The sequence below is a fragment of the Aspergillus undulatus genome (assembly GCF_047715775.1).
Source record: "Aspergillus undulatus strain CBS 261.88 unplaced genomic scaffold BDV17scaffold_43, whole genome shotgun sequence".
In the NCBI taxonomy this organism is placed as follows: Eukaryota; Fungi; Ascomycota; class Eurotiomycetes; order Eurotiales; family Aspergillaceae; genus Aspergillus; species Aspergillus undulatus.
In genome coordinates, this window is record NW_027396647.1 from 227773 (window position 1) to 246170 (window position 18398).

Consider the following 18398-nt stretch of genomic DNA (forward strand, 5'->3'; position numbering starts at 1 on the left):
CGACAATTCCGCAATGTTAATATCAAACTCGAGAGTCGCACATGAACCGGCAACTGGGTTACATACCTGGCATTGACCCGAGACTCAAAATCAGCCAGTCTGATGTTTGTGCTTCACGCGCAGCACCAACGAAGGTTTAGGTTTCACTGCAGATGAAACAGCCAAAGCCAACGTGTGCCCAGAGGGCGAGGTACGCAGCGTCCTCTGTATTTCGTACCTCATGAGACTAGAGGAGATAGTGCAGGAGTCGTCACGGTCGCGGCGCGCCTGAGTGGTTATCTCTCTCTGACCGGATATCTGGCTGCTCATCGTCGGCGGCGCTTAGAAATCTCCTCCTCCGTTTCTCTTCCTGGAAGGTCAATTGGGCGTGAACCCGTCCTGTCCCGCTGACTAGACCCATTTTCATGAAGCTATTCCAGAAGCGCGGTGGGCCATACATATCCCCAGGGCAATCGACAGCTTACCTACGTAAATTGATTCTGTTCCGCGCTATATCGGAGCAGAATATCGCGCGCCTAATCAATATATAATTAACCAAATTAGCTTTAAAATCAACGTATCTAGAATCTTTAATTCCAGGTGCACTTGTTGTCCAGACATCGGGTTTTGGAGATATTAACGTCAACGAAGTGGACAAAGATATATATTCCCGGGCCCCGGTGAAGTCAAACAGCTACCAACACATCCTCTCCGCCATCCTCTTCCAACCCAGCCGGACTCACCATTTCAACAAGTTTTGCCTCCTATGAGCCACTATTCGCCAATAGATTCTCTAATTACCCAATTACCTACTAGAGCGGCCCCTTCCGTTAGCCAATCCTACCTAGTCCCCGGTCTGCGTGTCATGCGCCCCATATCGATCGGGGTAATTCTGTACCTAACATGGGTGTCCATAAGCCGACGATGTGCTGGCGATCTTGAGAAAGACGCGACAAGTCCACCTGTTTTTGTTGCCGTCGTCGACGTTTGAAATATCAAGCACCACATTGATTGGTGGGAATAATCCCAGGGCCGGGTTATCTGCTTGGAAGTCACCTGCAGTGCAGTAGGTAGTTAGGTAGTAGTAGCTTTGGCTCAACGGATAGGTACATCCTGGTAGCTTTTGAGGATGTATATGAAGGGACAGGAAGACTGAGTGGAATGGAATGGCAGATCAATGGGGCGGGACAACGCAGCAGCGCTCTGTTAACCATAACATGCATTTCTCTCTCGCCCTTGAGGTTGTTGGCCTTGGGTCTCCAGCTGCCTATGCTCTTGCCCACAGCCCTCGCAACCTCAAAAACCTGCACCATCCCAGCCAATGGCAACAGCCCCGACGACGCCCTAACCACCATCGAGGCATTCTCAACATGCAAGAAAGACTCGACGATTATCTTCGCCAATACAACGTACAATATCGGGACGGTGCTGGACCTCCAAGGTCCCGAGAATGTCCTCATTGACATTAAGGGTCGGTTGGAGTAAGTATGTAGGCACGCTACCTATGCGACTATTTTATTCATCCTCCCGTCCTTACAGTGCCTAGCCAATCTAATATAAACCAATCTTGTATGGATGTATAGTGCAGCACAGACATCGACGACTGGCTCAACAACTCCCTCCCCCATCGGGCCCGGGGTAGACCAAAGTTCTTATCCCCCAGCCGCGTACCAGAACCAGACGACGGCGATGATTCTGGGTGGGAAGAATCTGTATGTTGAGGGGCACGGCTATGGCACGTTTGACGGGAATGGGGCAGGCGTGGTATGACTTTGCTAACGGGGAGTCGAATTATCCGGGCGAGTTGCTTCCTTAACCCTGGAGTATGGTCGGATAGGTAGGTTAGTAGGCTCGATTCCGGCGGGGAACGTTGACGGGATGCATGCAGGGCGACCGCATATGATTGTTATCACGGCGCAAGACTCGACATTCCACGGGCTGAGATTTGTGCAGCCTCAGATGTGGTACGTGAACAATGCCTTACCTTGCCTTAGCCCACCTGTTTATAATTTCTTCCCCTGTTCAAGGTTGGTTGGTTTCCTGTTAAGTATTAAGACAAGCATTTCTCAGGACCGTAATCATCGTCTCGTCCAATAATCTATTACTCTCAGACATCTACGTAAAAGCAAAGAGCACCTCACGCGCCCCAGCGCGCAACATTGACGGCGCAAACACATTATTCAGCGCGGACATCACCTTCCGGCGGTGGGAAATTGGAAACGGCGACGACAGCACCGTCGCAAAGGCCAACTCCACTGACATTCTAGTGGAAGACTGCATCTTCCGAAGCGGGTAGGGCGTCGCAATCGGAAGCATTGGGCAGTACTACAACGAATTCGAAATCGTCGAGAACGTGCTCGTGCGCAATATCACGCAGTATATCTCCAATTACGTTGCCCGCATCAAAACATGGAGGGGGGATTGGATACGCGCGCAATATAACGTACCGCGATATCAGGGTCGAGAACGGGAAACAGACGCCGCTGGTTGTCAGCCAGTGCTATACGAACGTTGCGCAGATGAACTGTAGCACGTCGGCGTTTGAGATTTGGGGGTGTGCACCTGGTTAATCTGGGTAGCACGGTCGCGTCGAACCGTGTGGCGGAGTTTCAGTGTAGTCGGTCCGCCGGGGGGTGTGATGGGATTACAATGGATAATGTGGTTTTCTGGGATAATTGGGGGGAGGAGCTGGTTGAGGCTACGGGAGTTAGGTGTAGTAATGTTAACGAGCCGGTGGGGTTTGAGTGTGATCGAAGGTCTATGGCCATGACTAGGTCCCGACCATTCGCTGGATGAGAATGAGTCGAGTTATCAGAGCTAGGCGCCAGGCACTCGGACGAATCTTGTATATATTCAATCGTACGTTCAAGTAGTTGAAGTCCCGCGGGTAAACGCGACGAAGTAGAACGGACCTGGTTTCTATTTACGATTCTACTCCTGACGTACAGGCGGTGGAAGCTCCGCGTGGGGAATTTGCGAAACAATAGGATCAAGTAGTAGGTACGGGTTTCGGGATTCGTACTTTTGATATGTGTCGGCTGATAGCCTGATGCCGATGGATGTTCTGGATGGCAACCCACCGCCTGGTCGCGACTCGCTTACTAGTTAGTAAATAGATGGGGACGATGTCATACTGGGGAATCGACGCTGGCCCGAAGCCTGTACCGGCCCCAATCCATACTGGATTTCGTCGTCTTGGGGATGTTAACTTTCGAAAGTGGGAGTCTTATTGACCCTGGACTGTCGGGATGGAGTGAGATCGTTGCGTACACCACCAAGCCTGATGGTTGTAGCGACAGCCTGCACGTGAAGTCCGAACATGAGGTGAGGATAAGGGGATCTTTGGCGATGGGCAGTCTGACGTGTTCGTAGGGGATAGTCCAGGCCCAGGGCTGATAGTTTGGGTGCCAAGGACGATCAAAATGGGGGCTGATATGGGGTCGCAGCAGTTGAGTACGGGTGGCTTTCTATGGGCTCCGCCGCCCGCGACCGCCGGCCCGAGTTCCAAGCAGGCTGCAGCAATTAGCAACATAAAACATGATGAAGCTCAGCATCTCGAACTTCCCAGACAAAGTCTGGAACAATCAACGCAGCAAAGCTGCAGCAATTGGTGAATTGGATTCGACGATCCGGAGACAGTCGGATGCTTCGCTGGGTCTAGGTGGAGATTGTTGTTATCCACATTTAGAAATCCCCTGCACGTCATAGACTGTCGCAGGCCGTTTCAATCGCGACTATGGTACGTTAATGGATAAGTTTTGGGTGCCTGATACTGATAGTCGCCAGGAACCGGTCATCTAGGAACGAAACCGGTCACGGGGGGGTAAATCATCACTTGGGACGGTAGGAACCGCTGGAGACTTGCGTAAGAGGACCGCCACAGAATGAACCATGGATGGAGTCGGAGACGAATCTCTTGCGCGTTGGGGTTCTCAGGGAGGTATAAATATGGCCCTGATGGTGAGGTTGTCGAGCTCATCATCCAAAGCTCTCATCTCATCAACAAACAACATCAAACCTACCTCTCAACTTCCACCAAACACAACTTCACAATGAACTTCTCGTGGCTCGCTACTCTTGCCCTCGTCGGCACCGCTGTTGCTGCTGGCGGCGGCGGCAAGGTGGGTTGAACTTGGGTGAACTTTCTCGCGACTCAGCTAATGCATCCCAGCTCCCCGCCGGTGCCCCCTGCTCTAAGGACGGCAAGATGGGTACCTGCCAGTCCGGCCTCTGCATCGTATGTTTCTCCTGAACTGTCCAGTCTTTGGTGCGATAGCTGACCCTCCTATAGCAAGAGCCCAACGCCGCCCAGGGCAAGTGCAAATAAACAACTCGATTTATTGATTGATTAGCGGGCGCATGGTAGAACTGGACAAAGGACCGAAGCGTCATGATTCGGGCCTATAGTATATATTGCTGTTCTGTATATAAAGCAATTGCATAGCGCTCAATGCTGAGAATGTGTTGACTTCGGATATCTTCATGTGATTGTCTTGGCGTGCGACCGGGCCGTAGACACTGCGCGGAGGTGGAATTGACTGTCAGCGGACAAGGGCGAAGGTGGCGGTGGATTAGATTCCCGTCGTCCGGAGTTGGGACTCTGGCCCTCTGGGTCGCTGGAGGCGGATCAAAGGCACCGTGGGAGGGAACTTGGAGGCGTCAGGACCATGTCAGCAGGGCTCCGTTCACCCGACTGCAGGTTGGCGGCCTGGCGTGAGGATGTCGCGGATGGAAAAGACTGTAGAGGTACTTTGTATGCTGGCAGAATGAAGGAATAATTGCTATTGGGTTTTGGAAGAACACAGCTTGAGGCTTGAGCACACGACTGCCATAATGATGGCCTGTGACTCTCCACACTTTTGAGTCCGGGCGGAAACTGGAGATGGTCGGTCGGCCGGATACACAATGATCCGCGCCGAGCCGAGGCACATTGTCGCTCTGTTCCCAGATTCGGCTTCCGGCCCTGCGGTCTTGCCTGCAACCGACTTCTTTTCTCCAGCGCCGCGTTCTTCGTTTTTCCTCCTCATCGCTTCAAGTACTTCTTCATAGAGTCATTCATCGTACCTACACCTTCGTCGCCTCTCCCTCTTCCTCTTTCAACTCCTCTCGAACCCTCCTTCATCCTCCTACCGCCTCCACCCGCCTCCAACCGCTCTCCGCATCCCCCGCCATCATGTCCTCCGCCGAATCCCCCACCTCCGACACCGTCCAGGAATCCCTCAGGGCCGCCGAAACAAAGGCCGTCAACCAGACCGCTGCTCAGATCCGCTCTTTCGCCGCTGGCGGCGCTGGTGGAGTGTGCGCCGTTGTGGTCGGCCATCCCTTTGATCTGGTCAAAGTCCGCATGCAGACTGCCGCCCAGGGCGTCTATTCTGGTGCAATCGATGTCGTCAAGAAGACCGTTGCCCGCGAGGGGCTTGCTAGGGTGAGCTCATAGCCTGTCGTGTCAGGTTTCAGGGAATTGACAAGTCTAGGGTCTCTATGCTGGTGTTTCTGCTCCTTTAGTCGGCGTTACGCCTATGTGTAAGTCCCCGAATCAGAATCTTGTCGATGAAGCTAATATATGCTTGTAGTCGCCGTCAGCTTCTGGGTAGGTGTTTATGAGAAAATGCGCCGCGACAATATTAACCTCATGTAGGGTTACGATCTAGGCAAGACACTTGTCAGCAGTTTGTCCGAAGTCCAGGTTAAGAACAACACCCCTCAATACACAATCGGCCAGATCTCCGCTGCTGGTTTCTTCTCCGCCATCCCCATGACTCTCATCACCGCACCCTTTGAGCGCGTAAAAGTGCTCCTCCAGATCCAAGGCCAGAACCCCCCGCCACCCGGCGAGAAGCCCAAGTACTCCGGCGGTGTGGACGTTGTCCGACAGCTGTACAAAGAAGGGGGTATCCGAAGTGTATTCCGAGGAAGCGCAATGACACTAGCCCGTGACGGTCCCGGCTCCGCTGCTTACTTCGCCGCATACGAGTACATCAAGCGCTCACTAACACCCAAGGACACGAACGGCAACGTCACCGGTGAGCTGTCATTACCCGCTGTCCTTGCAGCTGGAGGTGCTGCCGGCATTGCCATGTGGATTCCGGTCTTCCCCGTCGATACAATCAAGTCTCGCCTTCAAAGTGCGCCCGGCAAGCCCACGATCGGTGGTACAATCCGCTCGGTCTACGCGACCGGAGGATACAAGGCTTTCTTCCCTGGATTCGGTCCGGCCTTGGCTCGTGCGGTTCCCGCGAACGCTGCGACATTGTATGATACCTTCCGATTTCCTTTGAAAACTTGACGGAGACAGCTAACGAGAGCATAGCGCGGGTGTCGAGTTGGCGCACAAGTTTATGAACAAGCTTTTCGACTAGACTAGAGGAATGTGAATGGACCGTCTTGCATATAGCCTGGAATCTATTCTCACAGCTGGAGAGTGTCACGATATTTATTATTCTTACGGCGTTTCACTTCAAGACCTGCTTCTTGCTTGTTGAGTTAGAGTGAGCTGTTTTTGAGCATTGCTTAGTTTGCGAGATTTGTCCGCGATCCGGTTACTTAGACGTGGCCACTTTCTTCGATGCGGAGAATATACTCTGGATACTTATTTTGCATTCAGCTCGCAAAACAGTTGCGGGGTATACAAGGCGTAATTATAATTAGAGATGACGTACATCCATTGATGTCTTGGGAGTGCCAATAGTATCTGGTAAGGTTACTCGTGGATGGGAGGTGTACCTATAGCGAGCTTCGAATTGCCACTGTAGGGAAGGAGATCAATTCTTTCCCTAATGTCTCACCATAACCCTTTGAAGAGAGCCCCCTCCATTCAATATCCTTCCGCTACCAGGGTCGCTTCCTTCTAAATGTTATGATCGTTGCTGTTCTTACGGAGTATAAAAGTATCTAGATAGGTGCTGTGCCGGGACTCAATCTAGCTACGCGACAGGGAGCCACCGTGGACGCTTTAACCAGCTGCAGTTGAGCTAAGGAATCTTGATTATCGATGACTGGAGTGTAATTGAAGTCTATAGTAGTGGAGCGGACCCGCAGTTCTTACAGCAATAGGTGCGACTTCCAACACAAAGCAATCGTCTACTTACTTGAGGACCCAAGCAGAGTTTCGAGAGAAGTATCCTCAACCCTCTCCGTCTCCGAGAACTTGTTATTTGTGTCGACGTGCTATAAGCTTGTGCAGGGCCGAAGGGGATTTGATCGTCCCAGTGCATCCATTTCCTCCGTGGTTACTGTACGGTTGACGGGTTGGTTTGATCGTCTCTACAGTCCAGCCGAGCTCTTGTGCGGCAGGTTAGTATTCCCGTCATTACAGAGAGATATACGAGACAATCTGAATGAGATGGACTAGCACATGTCTAGATCTAGGTCTAGTCCTAGCTGAAGGACAAATTTGGGGTGGGGTGAAACACTTTTGGAATGATGACTATTCATCAGCCTGCGCCTGAACGCGACGACAAGTTTGTTGAATCTTGGTCCGCAGAAACAGACATGGTAAAAATGCTTTTTGATCGAGGGAACTGTTTGTTCATTAGGGAAGAGGAGGCCCATTACCCATCTTATCCAACCACTGCTGACAGTCAAAACCAAATCCCTTTCCCCCCTCACGCCCAAACATAACAGCCGAGCCATAAGCCTCAGCCATAAACGCATCATTGCTCATCCCGCCTGGCACGATCCTAGCTATGATGTCTTCAGTCTTCATACCGGTGAATCCCTTGACCACATAGCCTCTGAGCACTTCTACATCCAACTCGCGGAGCGCAACCCGAATGTCAAATGTGTACTGCTGCGCCGGCGGCGCCGGCACCTGCCTACAGGCGCCATAGAGGATTTCCTGGACATGTTCGGCGGGATGCTCGATGGTGATTCGCGTGATCCCCCTGAGAAAGCGAGCGGTGACTTGGTCGAGATTCCAAAATTTGTGGAGCTCGGCAATCGCTTTGTTCTTGGAGAGCCGCGATACCCAGCGTTTGAACTGTGGGAGCTGGAGGAAGCGGTCCCCGGGGTACGTTGTGAGGGCGAAGCGCTTGAGGTGGGCCATGTCGGCGTCAGTGAGGATTCGATTGGTGGTGTTGGTGGTGGTGTTGGTGGCGCCCATTTCACCATTGTCATCGCTATCACTGTCATCCTCGGATTCCGCGAACATGTTGCATGCACGCGACCTAAGGTCGACACTAGAGAGGGATTCGCCTGGCTCCTGCTTAGTCTCGTCGCCTTCGGACGGTATGAACTCATCGGAGGAGCCGTCAGAGTCATCTGGTCCGCTCTGGTTGAGCCACTGGGTCCAGTGGATGTCGCGCTTGGCGAAGTCGTACTCGTGGAACTCGTTGGCGGTGGGATTGTCGGGTGGCATGTTTGCGTTTGGGCAGACTTATTTGGATCAGAGAAGGGCTTTTTTTGGGCTGTAGATGCGGTGACGACTGCCAGGTCCAACAGAAATGTCAGCGTGCTTCCGCGGTGTTCTCTCGACAAAAGCGGAGGATAAGATGGATCTCATGGACAGCTGAAATCATACCCTATTTCACAAAAATGCCCTCTGAGCTATCCTCCAACAACGTCGGATTGCTCGAGAAGACCGGACGAAGCAATCAAGGAAGACGTAGGATGCCGAGCCAACTAGAACGCGTTAAGGACTGAGGACACAAAGACGAAGAATGGGTAAAGGCAACACAAACAGAACAGGCAGGATGAACGCAAGCGGAGCAGAGAAATCTCTGCAGGCAACAATGGGAAAAAAGGCATTGTTGATGCAGTGAATATGGCTATACTTCTGTTCCGTGAGTGGTGGGTCCAGTCAAAGCCGGTCCCGCCGTTTGTGAATCTATGAACTTATGAAGTTGCTATTGGCTGGTTGTTCTGCCTGTTCATTGTAGACAAACCCTTGCATTTTTAGGAACAGACTAGGGGTAACGCAGTTTGGGAATACGGAGAGAAAGTCATCTCGTGGTATGAGTCGTCAGCGCAGAGCAGAGTATAGGTGGCGTAGTTGCGACTCCCAGAGCAGCGTCGCGGACTTGTACTACCCATAGATACTATGCCGCAGTCCTAGATCTCAGGCTGTGATGAAGACCCACCGTTTGCATCAGTAGTTTACTAACTACTAAGTGCACTGTACTACGTAGGGTTTATTCTCCAATCAATACCATTTGTAGTACTTTAGCTCGCGGGGGTGCTGCCGCTCGGTGCCTGGATAAATGACTTGGCGAGGGAGACGCGGCATATTTGCGTGCGGAGCAAGGGCTGATTATTACCGTAAGGAAGGTCACTACAATGATATGAGCTTAGCCTCTGACCGTGCAGAGTATGCCACGTCTTGCGCCCGACTCGAAAGGCTGAGGCCACTCGACCACAATTGTTGGCGATTCGTTTGCCCGGATGACAAAGTTGAGTGCTCCTGCAATGAGACGAAGATCTTACTAACATAAGGGGCTCTGCCTAGCCGGGGAAATTAGACACTTACAACACGAAAAGTCACTTGGGGATGATTCACGTTGATGAGGTCTTGTGAGAATGTGGAGTCGGTATTCGAGATTTCTGTCTCATCTGTCATCGAGCAACGATGAGAAGGGATATCGAGATCTCTTGGAAACGCACAATCAGAGTCTGGCGTACAGGCAGCTCGGGAGAGTGAAAAGGCACCCGGGGCGAGCCTGCCTCTGCCTGGCTGCTGTACCTTCAACTACAGTTCAGCCAACCAGACAATTGCGAATTGACGAATGCGACCATTAAGCTGATCTTTAAGAAACCAGAACCCTCCAAAGAGGACTCGTGTCGCCGGTTAAAATTAGGACCCCTTCCCACAGAGTACTACGGGCCTAGGGACGTCAATAAGGGCCGCTTCGGCGAAGACGAACAATCGCTGGTTTCTGAGTGGACCGAAACGGGACTTACAGGCAGCTCAGGAGGGTATCTGGACAGCGATGAAGATGATGACAGTCAGTGGTCACTGCACGCTATGACATGGCCCGACGACAGCGGATTTCATCGCCGGATTGAATGGAATATTCAAGAAGCAAGCATTCCACATCCAACCATTCTACACCATAACCAAATTCGAGTTGGTCTTGTACTACACCATGACTCGGATCCTTTCCTTATCTCGACTCTTGGCCGGCTTCAGGGAACTCATGGTTGGTTTAAGCTTCGCTCTCCAACCGAACCGTCTCCCAAAAGCATATGCGTTCGAGTTTGCCCGTCGACACATGGACTTGCCCCATTAGATGATATCGCAAAAGACCTCGACAAGGAAATGACCACCCGACTATTGCGGAATCTACCGAGACCTTCTATGCCGCCCAAGAGACCGACATTGAAAGATGCCTCGATAAACAGCGGGACGGGAAATAGACAACGAGTTTATCAGCCGACAACGGCATCTCCATCACTACTAGACCCAACGTTACCGAGGAAGCGTGAGGATTACACTATCGGCTGGATCTGTGCACTACCAGTTGAGATGGCGGCTACTCAAGCAATGCTGGATGACATCCATGAGTAGTTGGCGACCCCTTTGGAGGATCAGAACAACTACATCTTCGGAAACATCGGACCCCACAACATAGTAATTGCGAGTCTTCCGAATGGGATATACGGCACAACCTCTGCGACGAGTGTGGTCTCTCAGATGGTAACCACTTTCAACTCTTTACGGGTCAGCTTAATGGTTGGGATAGCTGGTGACGCCCCCAGCAGAAAAGCTGATATTCGACTCGGGGATATCGTCGTCAGCAAGCCCACCGGGACAATTGGGGGTGTGATGCAGTACGGCTTGGGCGAAAGAGTAGAGAATGGCAGGTTCGAACAAACCGGCTTCCCCAACAAGCCCCCGCAAACCCTTCTTTCGACCGCCTCTAGAATGCAGGCTGAGCACATGAGGTTAGGCGACAGCATAGTCGATGAATTAGCCAAGATGGCGGCTCGTTATCCGAACATGCGAAGCTTCACATTATCCTGGCCAGGAGCTTGACCATCTCTTCAAGTCATTGCGGATTGTACTCAACCTGCCAAAACTGTGACCCTGCCCAGTGTGTCAATCGCCAGCCTCGAACTTTCTCTATCCCACAAATTCACTACGGCATCATTGCGTCGGGGAACCAAGTTATGAAGCATGGTAAGACTCGAGACCGCATTGCGGAGGAACTCGGAGTTCTATGTTTTGAGATGGAAGCAGCCGGAATCATGGATAACTTCCCTTGCATCGTTATTCGGGGGATCTGCGACTACGCCGATACGCACAAGAACGATATCTGACATGGCCATGCTGCCGTCACCGCGGTCGCGTATGCAAAGCAATTCATCTTGATGACTCGTATGCGACAGGTCGAAATAACGCCAAAGATCCTGGGGGTATAAACTCTCATGTTGCCGGATAGTGAGAGTGTTATTCAAAGTCGTACGGCCAATGGTATTGTGCACTTGGCCAAGCATGCTGGGTGTAGTTGACCAGGGGCCGGTAAGTACTCTCAGACTATTCTTCAGAGGCTACAGGACAAGGCCGTTGTTAATGGGTCAACTCCGTAGATACCTGTCACCGGGCTGAGAGATTTACCTAGGTTGTTGGTGCTGGCCCTGCTGCAGCGCTGATTCGATTATGGTGGTCAAACATCGTACCATGAGTTAATAGCTAAGTAGTTGCTTGATGCGTAGCAAGGAAAGACCGAATATATTATTCGGTGGAGGTAGACGGTTGAGGCGAAAAGCCAGGAGGAGCTGACGTTTATAGATGTTTCTCCTTTAATTTGCATGGGCATGAATCTGAAACCAGACGGGCGATATATAGGGACAACTATAGTAGTAACTCGTTTTGTCTTGTAATTATCTAACCTGAGCCCGTTTTTTGATCTCCGTGTTCTGGCCAGTGTTCATCTACAGAACCCTAACTTTTTCTACTTGCCCTCAAGCTCCTCAAAATCCGTCAATGTAGCCGGCCTATCCATACCCCTGGCATTCTGTAATTCCAGAGCCATATGCGAAGTTTCTTCCTTTTTATTGCCTTTATTCGTGATACTGGGTAAGTTATATATAATCTTGTTTCAGCCTCAGCCTCAGTCTTCGCCCCCCCAAAGCCCCCTCCTACAGTCTAGCCCCCAACGGTAAAGCGCAGTGGCATTAAGCCACCAGGCAGCGATCCCGCAGCGCAAGATTATTCTAGTCTCACTCAACCTCACCTCCAACCCCTCAAGACCCAAATCAACAGAGCCATGACAGACCCCATTACTCTAATCTCCTCTCTCCCCTTCCACCGCCGCCTAACCCTCCCAACACCAAGTCATGGAGAAATAACCCTCACCTACGCCGATCTCGGGAATCCCAGTGGCCCCGCTCTGCTTTGTATCCCGGGGATGTTCGCCTCGCGGTACCTAGGGATCCCGCTCCATGTCATGGCCGAGCGCGCGGGTGTGCGGCTTCTCGTCGTGGATCGGTTCGGAATGGGCGCGTCGAGCGATGTCCCCGCCGAGGGGAGGGTTCGGGCCTGGGTTGAGGTCCTCCCGGCTTTGTTGAGGGAGTTGGGGATTAGCAAGGTTAATCTGGTTAGCCATAGTGCGGGGACGATATATTTGCTTAATACGTGGAAGAGTTGTCGGGGGTTCGTTGGGGGTGTTGTTGTTTGTTTGGGTACGTCCTGACCTTCTCCAACTTTAACCAATCTCCTAGTCTAGCGTAAGTTGAGGGATGAATCAGCTAATTTAAGATGACCTTAGCACCATGGGTTGACCCCTCGCACAGCAAAATCACCTCTATGCAAATGGCGCAGCTCCTCCCAGCCAAGGTATTCAACTACTGGAACACCATTCCGCGGTGGCTCATCACGCAGGCGAGTCCCGTGCTAGCCAGTTCAGGCGCAGTAATGCGCCGCATGACGACGCCGATGTCATCTCTCTCCGGTCTAAGTGGAAGTGGGAGCGGAACGGCCCAAGAGGAAGCAGACAAGAACTTCCTCGACGCGAACTACAAGCGCATTGAGCGCGACTACGGCGTTCCTGTTAAAGATTCAGAGGAGTTGACGCGGTTAGCGCTGAAGTATATGTTTTCAGAGAATACGGTTGGCGCAAATGGGGAGGCTCTAGTTTGTCTACGAAAGACAAAGGGGGGTGGAAAGGATTGGGGCATTGCGCAGGATTATGTGGAGTGTGCGAGGACACTGCATAGGTTGGAGGAGGGCCAAGGAGGGAGAGAAGGCAAGGTAACGCTACGTGCATACTTTGCAGAAAAGGACGCGATGGTTGGGAGACAAGGACAGAAGTATTTTGAGGAGAGCTGGCGGGCTGAGACTGAGACTGGGACTGGGACAGAGGAGGATGGCAAGGGGCAGAAGGGGGTTGAGTTTGTGACGAGGACGGTGAAAGGGACGGACCATGATACCCTTGCGCAGGCGGTCGAGGTGTGGGAGGAGATCTTTTCGCTTGTCAAGTAATTGATCGACCTGAACCTATTGTTATAAATAAATCCATGGTTATATATATAGATATCTGGGTATCATTCAAGCATAGCCCCGAGGGATCGATCGGTGGTTGTTTCAGGAAGTAGATATATTAGATGCGAGATTCTAGAAAGACATAACAACAAGAATAAAGCGTAATCAAAGTCTAGGCACCATCTAGTTGTCGTAGCCTACAGCAGCTATGATATACATATTCGCAGACCCCCTCAGCCTCAAAACTAACTTTGACAGTGAAAGCTAATTCAATGCTACATTCCCACTTCAATTTGGGGGCCATGGGGATCACTGGTATCCGGCCTGATTTGTTACGGTTTAATCTTGCGAATAATGGCCTAGGCGAATTCCGATGCCCGCTGCCCGGGCTGAGGTGATCCTGCACGCTGGCTTTGTTCGAGAACCGGTCCTGCAAGGGACGCTCAGTTGAAGGTGGATTGGGAGGTCGTGGAGACAGTAGTCAATCGTATCTGGAATAGCATATGGATGGTCCAGTCGTATATTAGTGGGCTTGGGCACCTGCATCTGTCAGTAAAGCTTGCGAACATTGAGCACATCAACCGCAGCACTTGAACCGGGAAATACCGGAAAGCGGTGCAAAGAACAATCTGCATTGACTGTCTGTGTACGGATAAGGGAGCTACAGCACGGTTCACTCGTGGACAGAAAGAAAAAATGGCCGGGAAAATTCAAGAACTTGTAGAAGACACTGGAGGAGACTGGTATTGATTTTCTCAGCCCCTACCGCGTTTTAGATAGTGTATCTTTCAGCTATAGGAGGATAGAAGTAACTGCATTTATTGTTTGAGTCACTGCTTCAGGAGGCTCGTCTGTTGAAGAGAGCACAGCAATGTATGTGTATATCTGACAGATCTCTAGCACATCAATCCGCAACCCCAATGGCATGGCATGACATAGTATTCCCAAGTGCCTAATCGCAGTGAATACGCCAAAGCTCCCGGTTACACTCCGTTTGGAACGAAGTGCGCGTATGCAGCATGGAAATATTATCGCTAACAAGCGCATCCCCAACCTTCCACGAAAACCGCTTGCAGACACGATAATCATACGTGAGCCTGTCGACCAGGGCGATAAGACTCACATCGTCATTATCAATCGTGACATCGCAGGTACTGAACTTGGTATCCTCCGGCCCCCATGGCTGATGCCATCTCAGCGAAGGCTGCCCAGTATCAGGATGCTTAATAACAAGCGGGAGGTTATAAACCTTCGCATCCCGGAACCCGTCATTCTCCATACTCCACGTTACCTTCTCCAACCGCTCAACAGTCCACGGCTCAGGAAGATACCGCATAAAGAGGCGCGAGCTAGCGAAGAGCGTGAACCCGTCGTCTTCGGCCGCCGCTGCCTGGCAGGTGAAGAACTGATACCGCGGGATATCTTGCACGCGGACTTCCTGGCCCGTGACGGGGTCAACCTCGTGCTTGAAGCGGAACATCCCATCGAAATGCATCGGCATCGCCTCGTTCGACTTGACGTTGTTGTTCTGCCGGTCCTGCCGGCCTGAGTCGCGGACTTTGACGATGCTGTCTTCACTCCAGGCGGCGATGCGGCCTAGCTCGGCGGCTGTTTCGATGAATATCTTTTCTGTGTGTGTGTCGCCGAAGCCCCGGAGGATAACTGGTGACATGTTGGCGGAGAGCTTGCGGACTTTGCGCATTGGAATCCGGCGGATTGATGGCGCCTCTTGGTCGTCGTTGACAACAGGACGAATGATCAAGCCGCACGGGTATAAATGTTCGAAGGTGACTTCTAGCCCGTCATCCTTCCAGTCGAAGAGCTCGGAGCGCTCGCGGAAACAGTATGCATGGCCGCCCTTGTAGATGAGGTCGTGGGTGTCGCGGACCCGGTCGGCGTGCGTGGCGCGATATGACCCGTCCGCCCCAACGGCAATGCATGAGTGCCAGGGGGTATGGCCAATGCCGGTCGTTTGGCCGTTGGGGATCAAGGGAATAGAAAGCTTGCGGGAATTTTTGGAGGGGTGGATTGAAAGACGGACATAGCTCCCTCGCTGGGACCTAATGGCCGCGGCAAATACCTGCCCACGCGAGAGCATGGCGCGCGCGATGGGCGTGATTGCCGCTTCCCTGGCGCGCTTGCTCTGGGATGTGAATCGATGGGCCAAGTCCTTGGTCAGGAACCGGATGTAGCCACGATACGTGGAGCAGACGTCCATGTCTGACCTGATGGCTGCACGGGGTTCGAAAGTGGGATCGCTGAAGCGCAAAATGAGCTCCCTCCGGAAACAAGAGGCATGTGTAAGGTAGAATGCCTTTGCCGACTCGGGGTCATTGTTTGGACATTGATCATGCTCAAGAAGATCAGCAAGCCGGATGAAGCGCAGATGATGGAGCTTTTGGTCAATGGCAATCTGGCGAAGGGCTTCGCCATAGTCCCATACGACCTCGTCGGGGACACCAAGGAGATCTGCATATACTATCAGCGTATTCCGCGAGGTTCCAGGCTCGGACGCACAGCATACCGTTGTATACCAGCCCATCTGAGCTAATATGGACCTCCGCACCGTGCTCATACACCTGCGCAATGTTCAAGCAAAGGCCATTGAGATGATTCAAGGCCAGCTCCTCGCCAAGATCCGGCAAAATTCCCAAGGACTTCTGCTGGTTGTTCGGCGACTTGAACGAGAAGCCGGCAGGACCATGCGCACGGGCTCGTCTTTCTCGATGGAAGATATGATCGAGGGCAGAAAAGTCTCCACGTCTTCCCAGAGGGTGCCGCTATCCTTGCATTTCACGCTGTAGCTCTGCAGGATCTGCATGACCTTGACGGCCATTTCCATGCAGGGTCCGTCTGTGCTCGCTATGAGGTGTTAGATTGTTCATGTTGTGCACTGGATATGGACTCACAATCAGAACCATTGGCCACGGCATCGGTTAAGCTGCCATTCTTGTTACCGGCGGGAGGATAAGTTGGAACAATGGCAGACTTTGCCGTGTTGTTGTGCTCCAATGACCCTTTCGAGCCAGGCTGGATGCCGTTGGCCACGCCTCGCTGCTCAGCAAGGGGGGCATGGGCATGCAGTTTGATACCGACTTCAGCAGCCATAATTGGGGAAAGCAAGTGAAGTGTGTAGCAATTGAAGAGATGGATTGTTTGCCTGGAGAACTGACGGGCTCACAAGTACGACCTTACAACCCGACCCCGCTGCTATCGAGATTTATAAAGGCAGCAGCTGACTCCATAAGATCGGAGGATATACAGGCGGGAATTCAAATCACAACGGCCCTCTTCAGCTCGCCACCCTCGCGCTGGCCTCATTCTCGACCTCGTTGACATCACGTACTGGATCCGCGAAGTCCAGTTGGACGGAAAAGGCGACCGAGTACTACGCGTTTCGTCACCCCTAATTGGAAGCATCGAGGAGCCCTCAGCTGCTGGTGGGCTGAAGCACATACTACACCTGTTCAGGGATATGGGGGGAATGGGAATGGGCGTGGCAGAAACAAGAACCATATGACCCCTGGCATGGCTGAGCCCGAGGTGGCGACCACTGCGATATGCAGGAGTAAGATGGATCTTTTTGATAATGACCCGAACACTGTATGTATTCACCAGATCCACTGGAAGGGTACTGTTACGATTACGCCAAGCATTCATTGCGTTAGCATCGACCTTTAATGCTACTCTGTTCCGGACATCAAGGCCTTGAGTCGTATTCGCATCGGTCCAGCTACCAGTCAACCTCCTAGTCTCCGACATAAGATCTTATCGGATGGACGAGGGCGTGGTAATGACGCCGCTAACAGTCCTGCAACATGGGCATACTCGAACCGGTATGACGCTGCCTGCATACACGAACAGGGCGACTCGGCCTGGTTTTCGTCTTGACCAGATGCGCGAAGCCCAGTTACGGCGTTGTAATACAGGTGCGCTGAGGTATTCCTTAGGTCTTGAGCTTTGCCTCGTTGAAGACCTCTACTGAACATCTAAGCTTACAGCCCAAGCAGGTTGCCATTGGCGCAGGCATCGGGAGTCTGAAATGAGCCTGGAATCCACCCTCTGGCCGGATAATGTGAATCTGTTGGATTGGAGTTGTGGTAGACTGCAATAGGGCTCTCGATACGATACAAGGACAGGTATCCTTGTATGCGAGTCCACTCATTCATTTCGATCTGGGCCGTATATGCCGGTTGAGGTATTCCTGGGAATGTCATGGATCCCAAATCTTGATTATTCGACTGCTGTTTTCTGCCAAGCCATAGGACATTCTGGCAGCCAATGAGTTCACACTAGAACTACTATCAGTGTCCAATCTAGTTCCTAATCCATCGCTATATCCCATTAAGTTTCTTAACATGAATGGTGGGCGTGTGTCCTCCTAATCCTATAGCATGTCAAAACGCCTATTTTCCTTGAGATTAGTGGTAGTAATCTACAGACCGAAGAAAGGCTTCTGACTGTAGCTATCAGAGAGAGCAAAAATAATCGCGATTGGTGACGAACCTACAGCACGGTACCCGGCGTTGCACACGACGCTGCTGAGAATGATGAGTCTCTGTGTCTTAGACGTATCCGAATCAAGTATCAACAGATGATCAATGATATAATCGCCACATGTAACCTACCATTGGGTTTCTCTGGATGGGTTGTGAGCATTGGAGATATTATAGGACGCCTTAGGATGTGAGAAGTAGGTGATTGTATAAACATGGTTACTACGTTTCGCCGGAGTGCAAGCTGATGGGATTTATGGCAATACCTTTTCCTTTCGGATGTTTCCAACTGTTTCTGACGGGTGACACGGGCTTCAAGTTCTTGTGAATACTCGCCTACAGGAGCAGGCATTATTCATCCATATTTGAGCATCTCTCATCCACGATAAGGCGGTGTTTCGTGAGGCGCCTCTGAAGACCAGTGAATATTGACTACATGGCTCAGTGGGGATCGTCTGGTCAGGCTCACGCCATCCATGTCATGAATTGGATACCGTATTGCTATG

The 18398-nt window shown here is 51.8% G+C and overlaps 8 protein-coding genes across 8 annotated transcripts; 6 read left to right on the top strand and 2 right to left on the bottom strand.

Annotated features, from left to right (window-relative positions):
• Positions 1–1248: 1248 nt before the first annotated feature.
• BDV17DRAFT_283360 (pectin lyase fold/virulence factor) lies at positions 1249–2775 on the top strand (the record flags this gene model as incomplete). The annotated part of the gene is made up of 8 exons (XM_073760346.1): positions 1249–1460; positions 1563–1695; positions 1739–1778; positions 1868–1943; positions 2050–2245; positions 2276–2355; positions 2438–2533; positions 2598–2775. The coding sequence occupies 8 exons, from the start codon at positions 1249–1251 to the stop codon at positions 2773–2775; spliced, it is 1011 nt and encodes a 336-aa protein (XP_073613262.1).
• A 1256-nt stretch (positions 2776–4031) lies between these two features.
• Positions 4032–4306, top strand: BDV17DRAFT_293638 (uncharacterized protein; the record flags this gene model as incomplete). The annotated part of the gene is made up of 3 exons (XM_073762659.1): positions 4032–4100; positions 4151–4216; positions 4271–4306. The coding sequence occupies 3 exons, from the start codon at positions 4032–4034 to the stop codon at positions 4304–4306; spliced, it is 171 nt and encodes a 56-aa protein (XP_073613263.1).
• Positions 4307–5152: 846 nt separating this feature from the next.
• On the top strand, positions 5153–6338 carry BDV17DRAFT_283361 (carnitine:acyl carnitine antiporter; the record flags this gene model as incomplete). Its single annotated transcript, XM_073760347.1, has 5 exons — positions 5153–5404; positions 5454–5502; positions 5553–5569; positions 5618–6231; positions 6290–6338. The coding sequence occupies 5 exons, from the start codon at positions 5153–5155 to the stop codon at positions 6336–6338; spliced, it is 981 nt and encodes a 326-aa protein (XP_073613264.1).
• Positions 6339–8188: 1850 nt separating this feature from the next.
• BDV17DRAFT_269843 (uncharacterized protein) lies at positions 8189–8830 on the top strand. Its single transcript, XM_073758606.1, has one exon. It carries the CDS (start codon positions 8208–8210, stop codon positions 8388–8390), a length of 183 nt encoding a protein of 60 aa, XP_073613265.1. The 5' UTR covers positions 8189–8207; the 3' UTR covers positions 8391–8830.
• Positions 8831–9492: 662 nt separating this feature from the next.
• BDV17DRAFT_299795 (nucleoside phosphorylase domain-containing protein) lies at positions 9493–11254 on the top strand (the record flags this gene model as incomplete). Its single annotated transcript, XM_073763951.1, has 4 exons — positions 9493–9609; positions 9668–10432; positions 10481–10857; positions 10962–11254. 4 exons carry the CDS (start codon positions 9493–9495, stop codon positions 11230–11232), a joined length of 1530 nt encoding a protein of 509 aa, XP_073613266.1. The 3' UTR covers positions 11233–11254.
• An 887-nt stretch (positions 11255–12141) lies between these two features.
• BDV17DRAFT_269844 (alpha/beta fold hydrolase) lies at positions 12142–13525 on the top strand. The gene is made up of 2 exons (XM_073758607.1): positions 12142–12597; positions 12684–13525. Exons 1-2 carry the CDS (start codon positions 12183–12185, stop codon positions 13394–13396), a joined length of 1128 nt encoding a protein of 375 aa, XP_073613267.1. The 5' UTR covers positions 12142–12182; the 3' UTR covers positions 13397–13525.
• A 652-nt stretch (positions 13526–14177) lies between these two features.
• Positions 14178–16712, bottom strand: BDV17DRAFT_269847 (Pyoverdine/dityrosine biosynthesis protein-domain-containing protein). Its single transcript, XM_073758608.1, has 2 exons — positions 16306–16712; positions 14178–16258 (listed from the first exon to the last, which is right to left on the bottom strand). Exon 2 carries the CDS (start codon positions 15969–15971, stop codon positions 14349–14351), a length of 1623 nt encoding a protein of 540 aa, XP_073613268.1. The 5' UTR covers positions 15972–16258; positions 16306–16712; the 3' UTR covers positions 14178–14348.
• On the bottom strand, positions 15785–16712 carry BDV17DRAFT_157137 (uncharacterized protein). The gene is made up of 3 exons (XM_073754576.1): positions 16306–16712; positions 15921–16258; positions 15785–15865 (listed from the first exon to the last, which is right to left on the bottom strand). Exons 1-2 carry the CDS (start codon positions 16502–16504, stop codon positions 16011–16013), a joined length of 447 nt encoding a protein of 148 aa, XP_073613269.1. The 5' UTR covers positions 16505–16712; the 3' UTR covers positions 15785–15865; positions 15921–16010.
• Positions 16713–18398: the final 1686 nt, after the last annotated feature.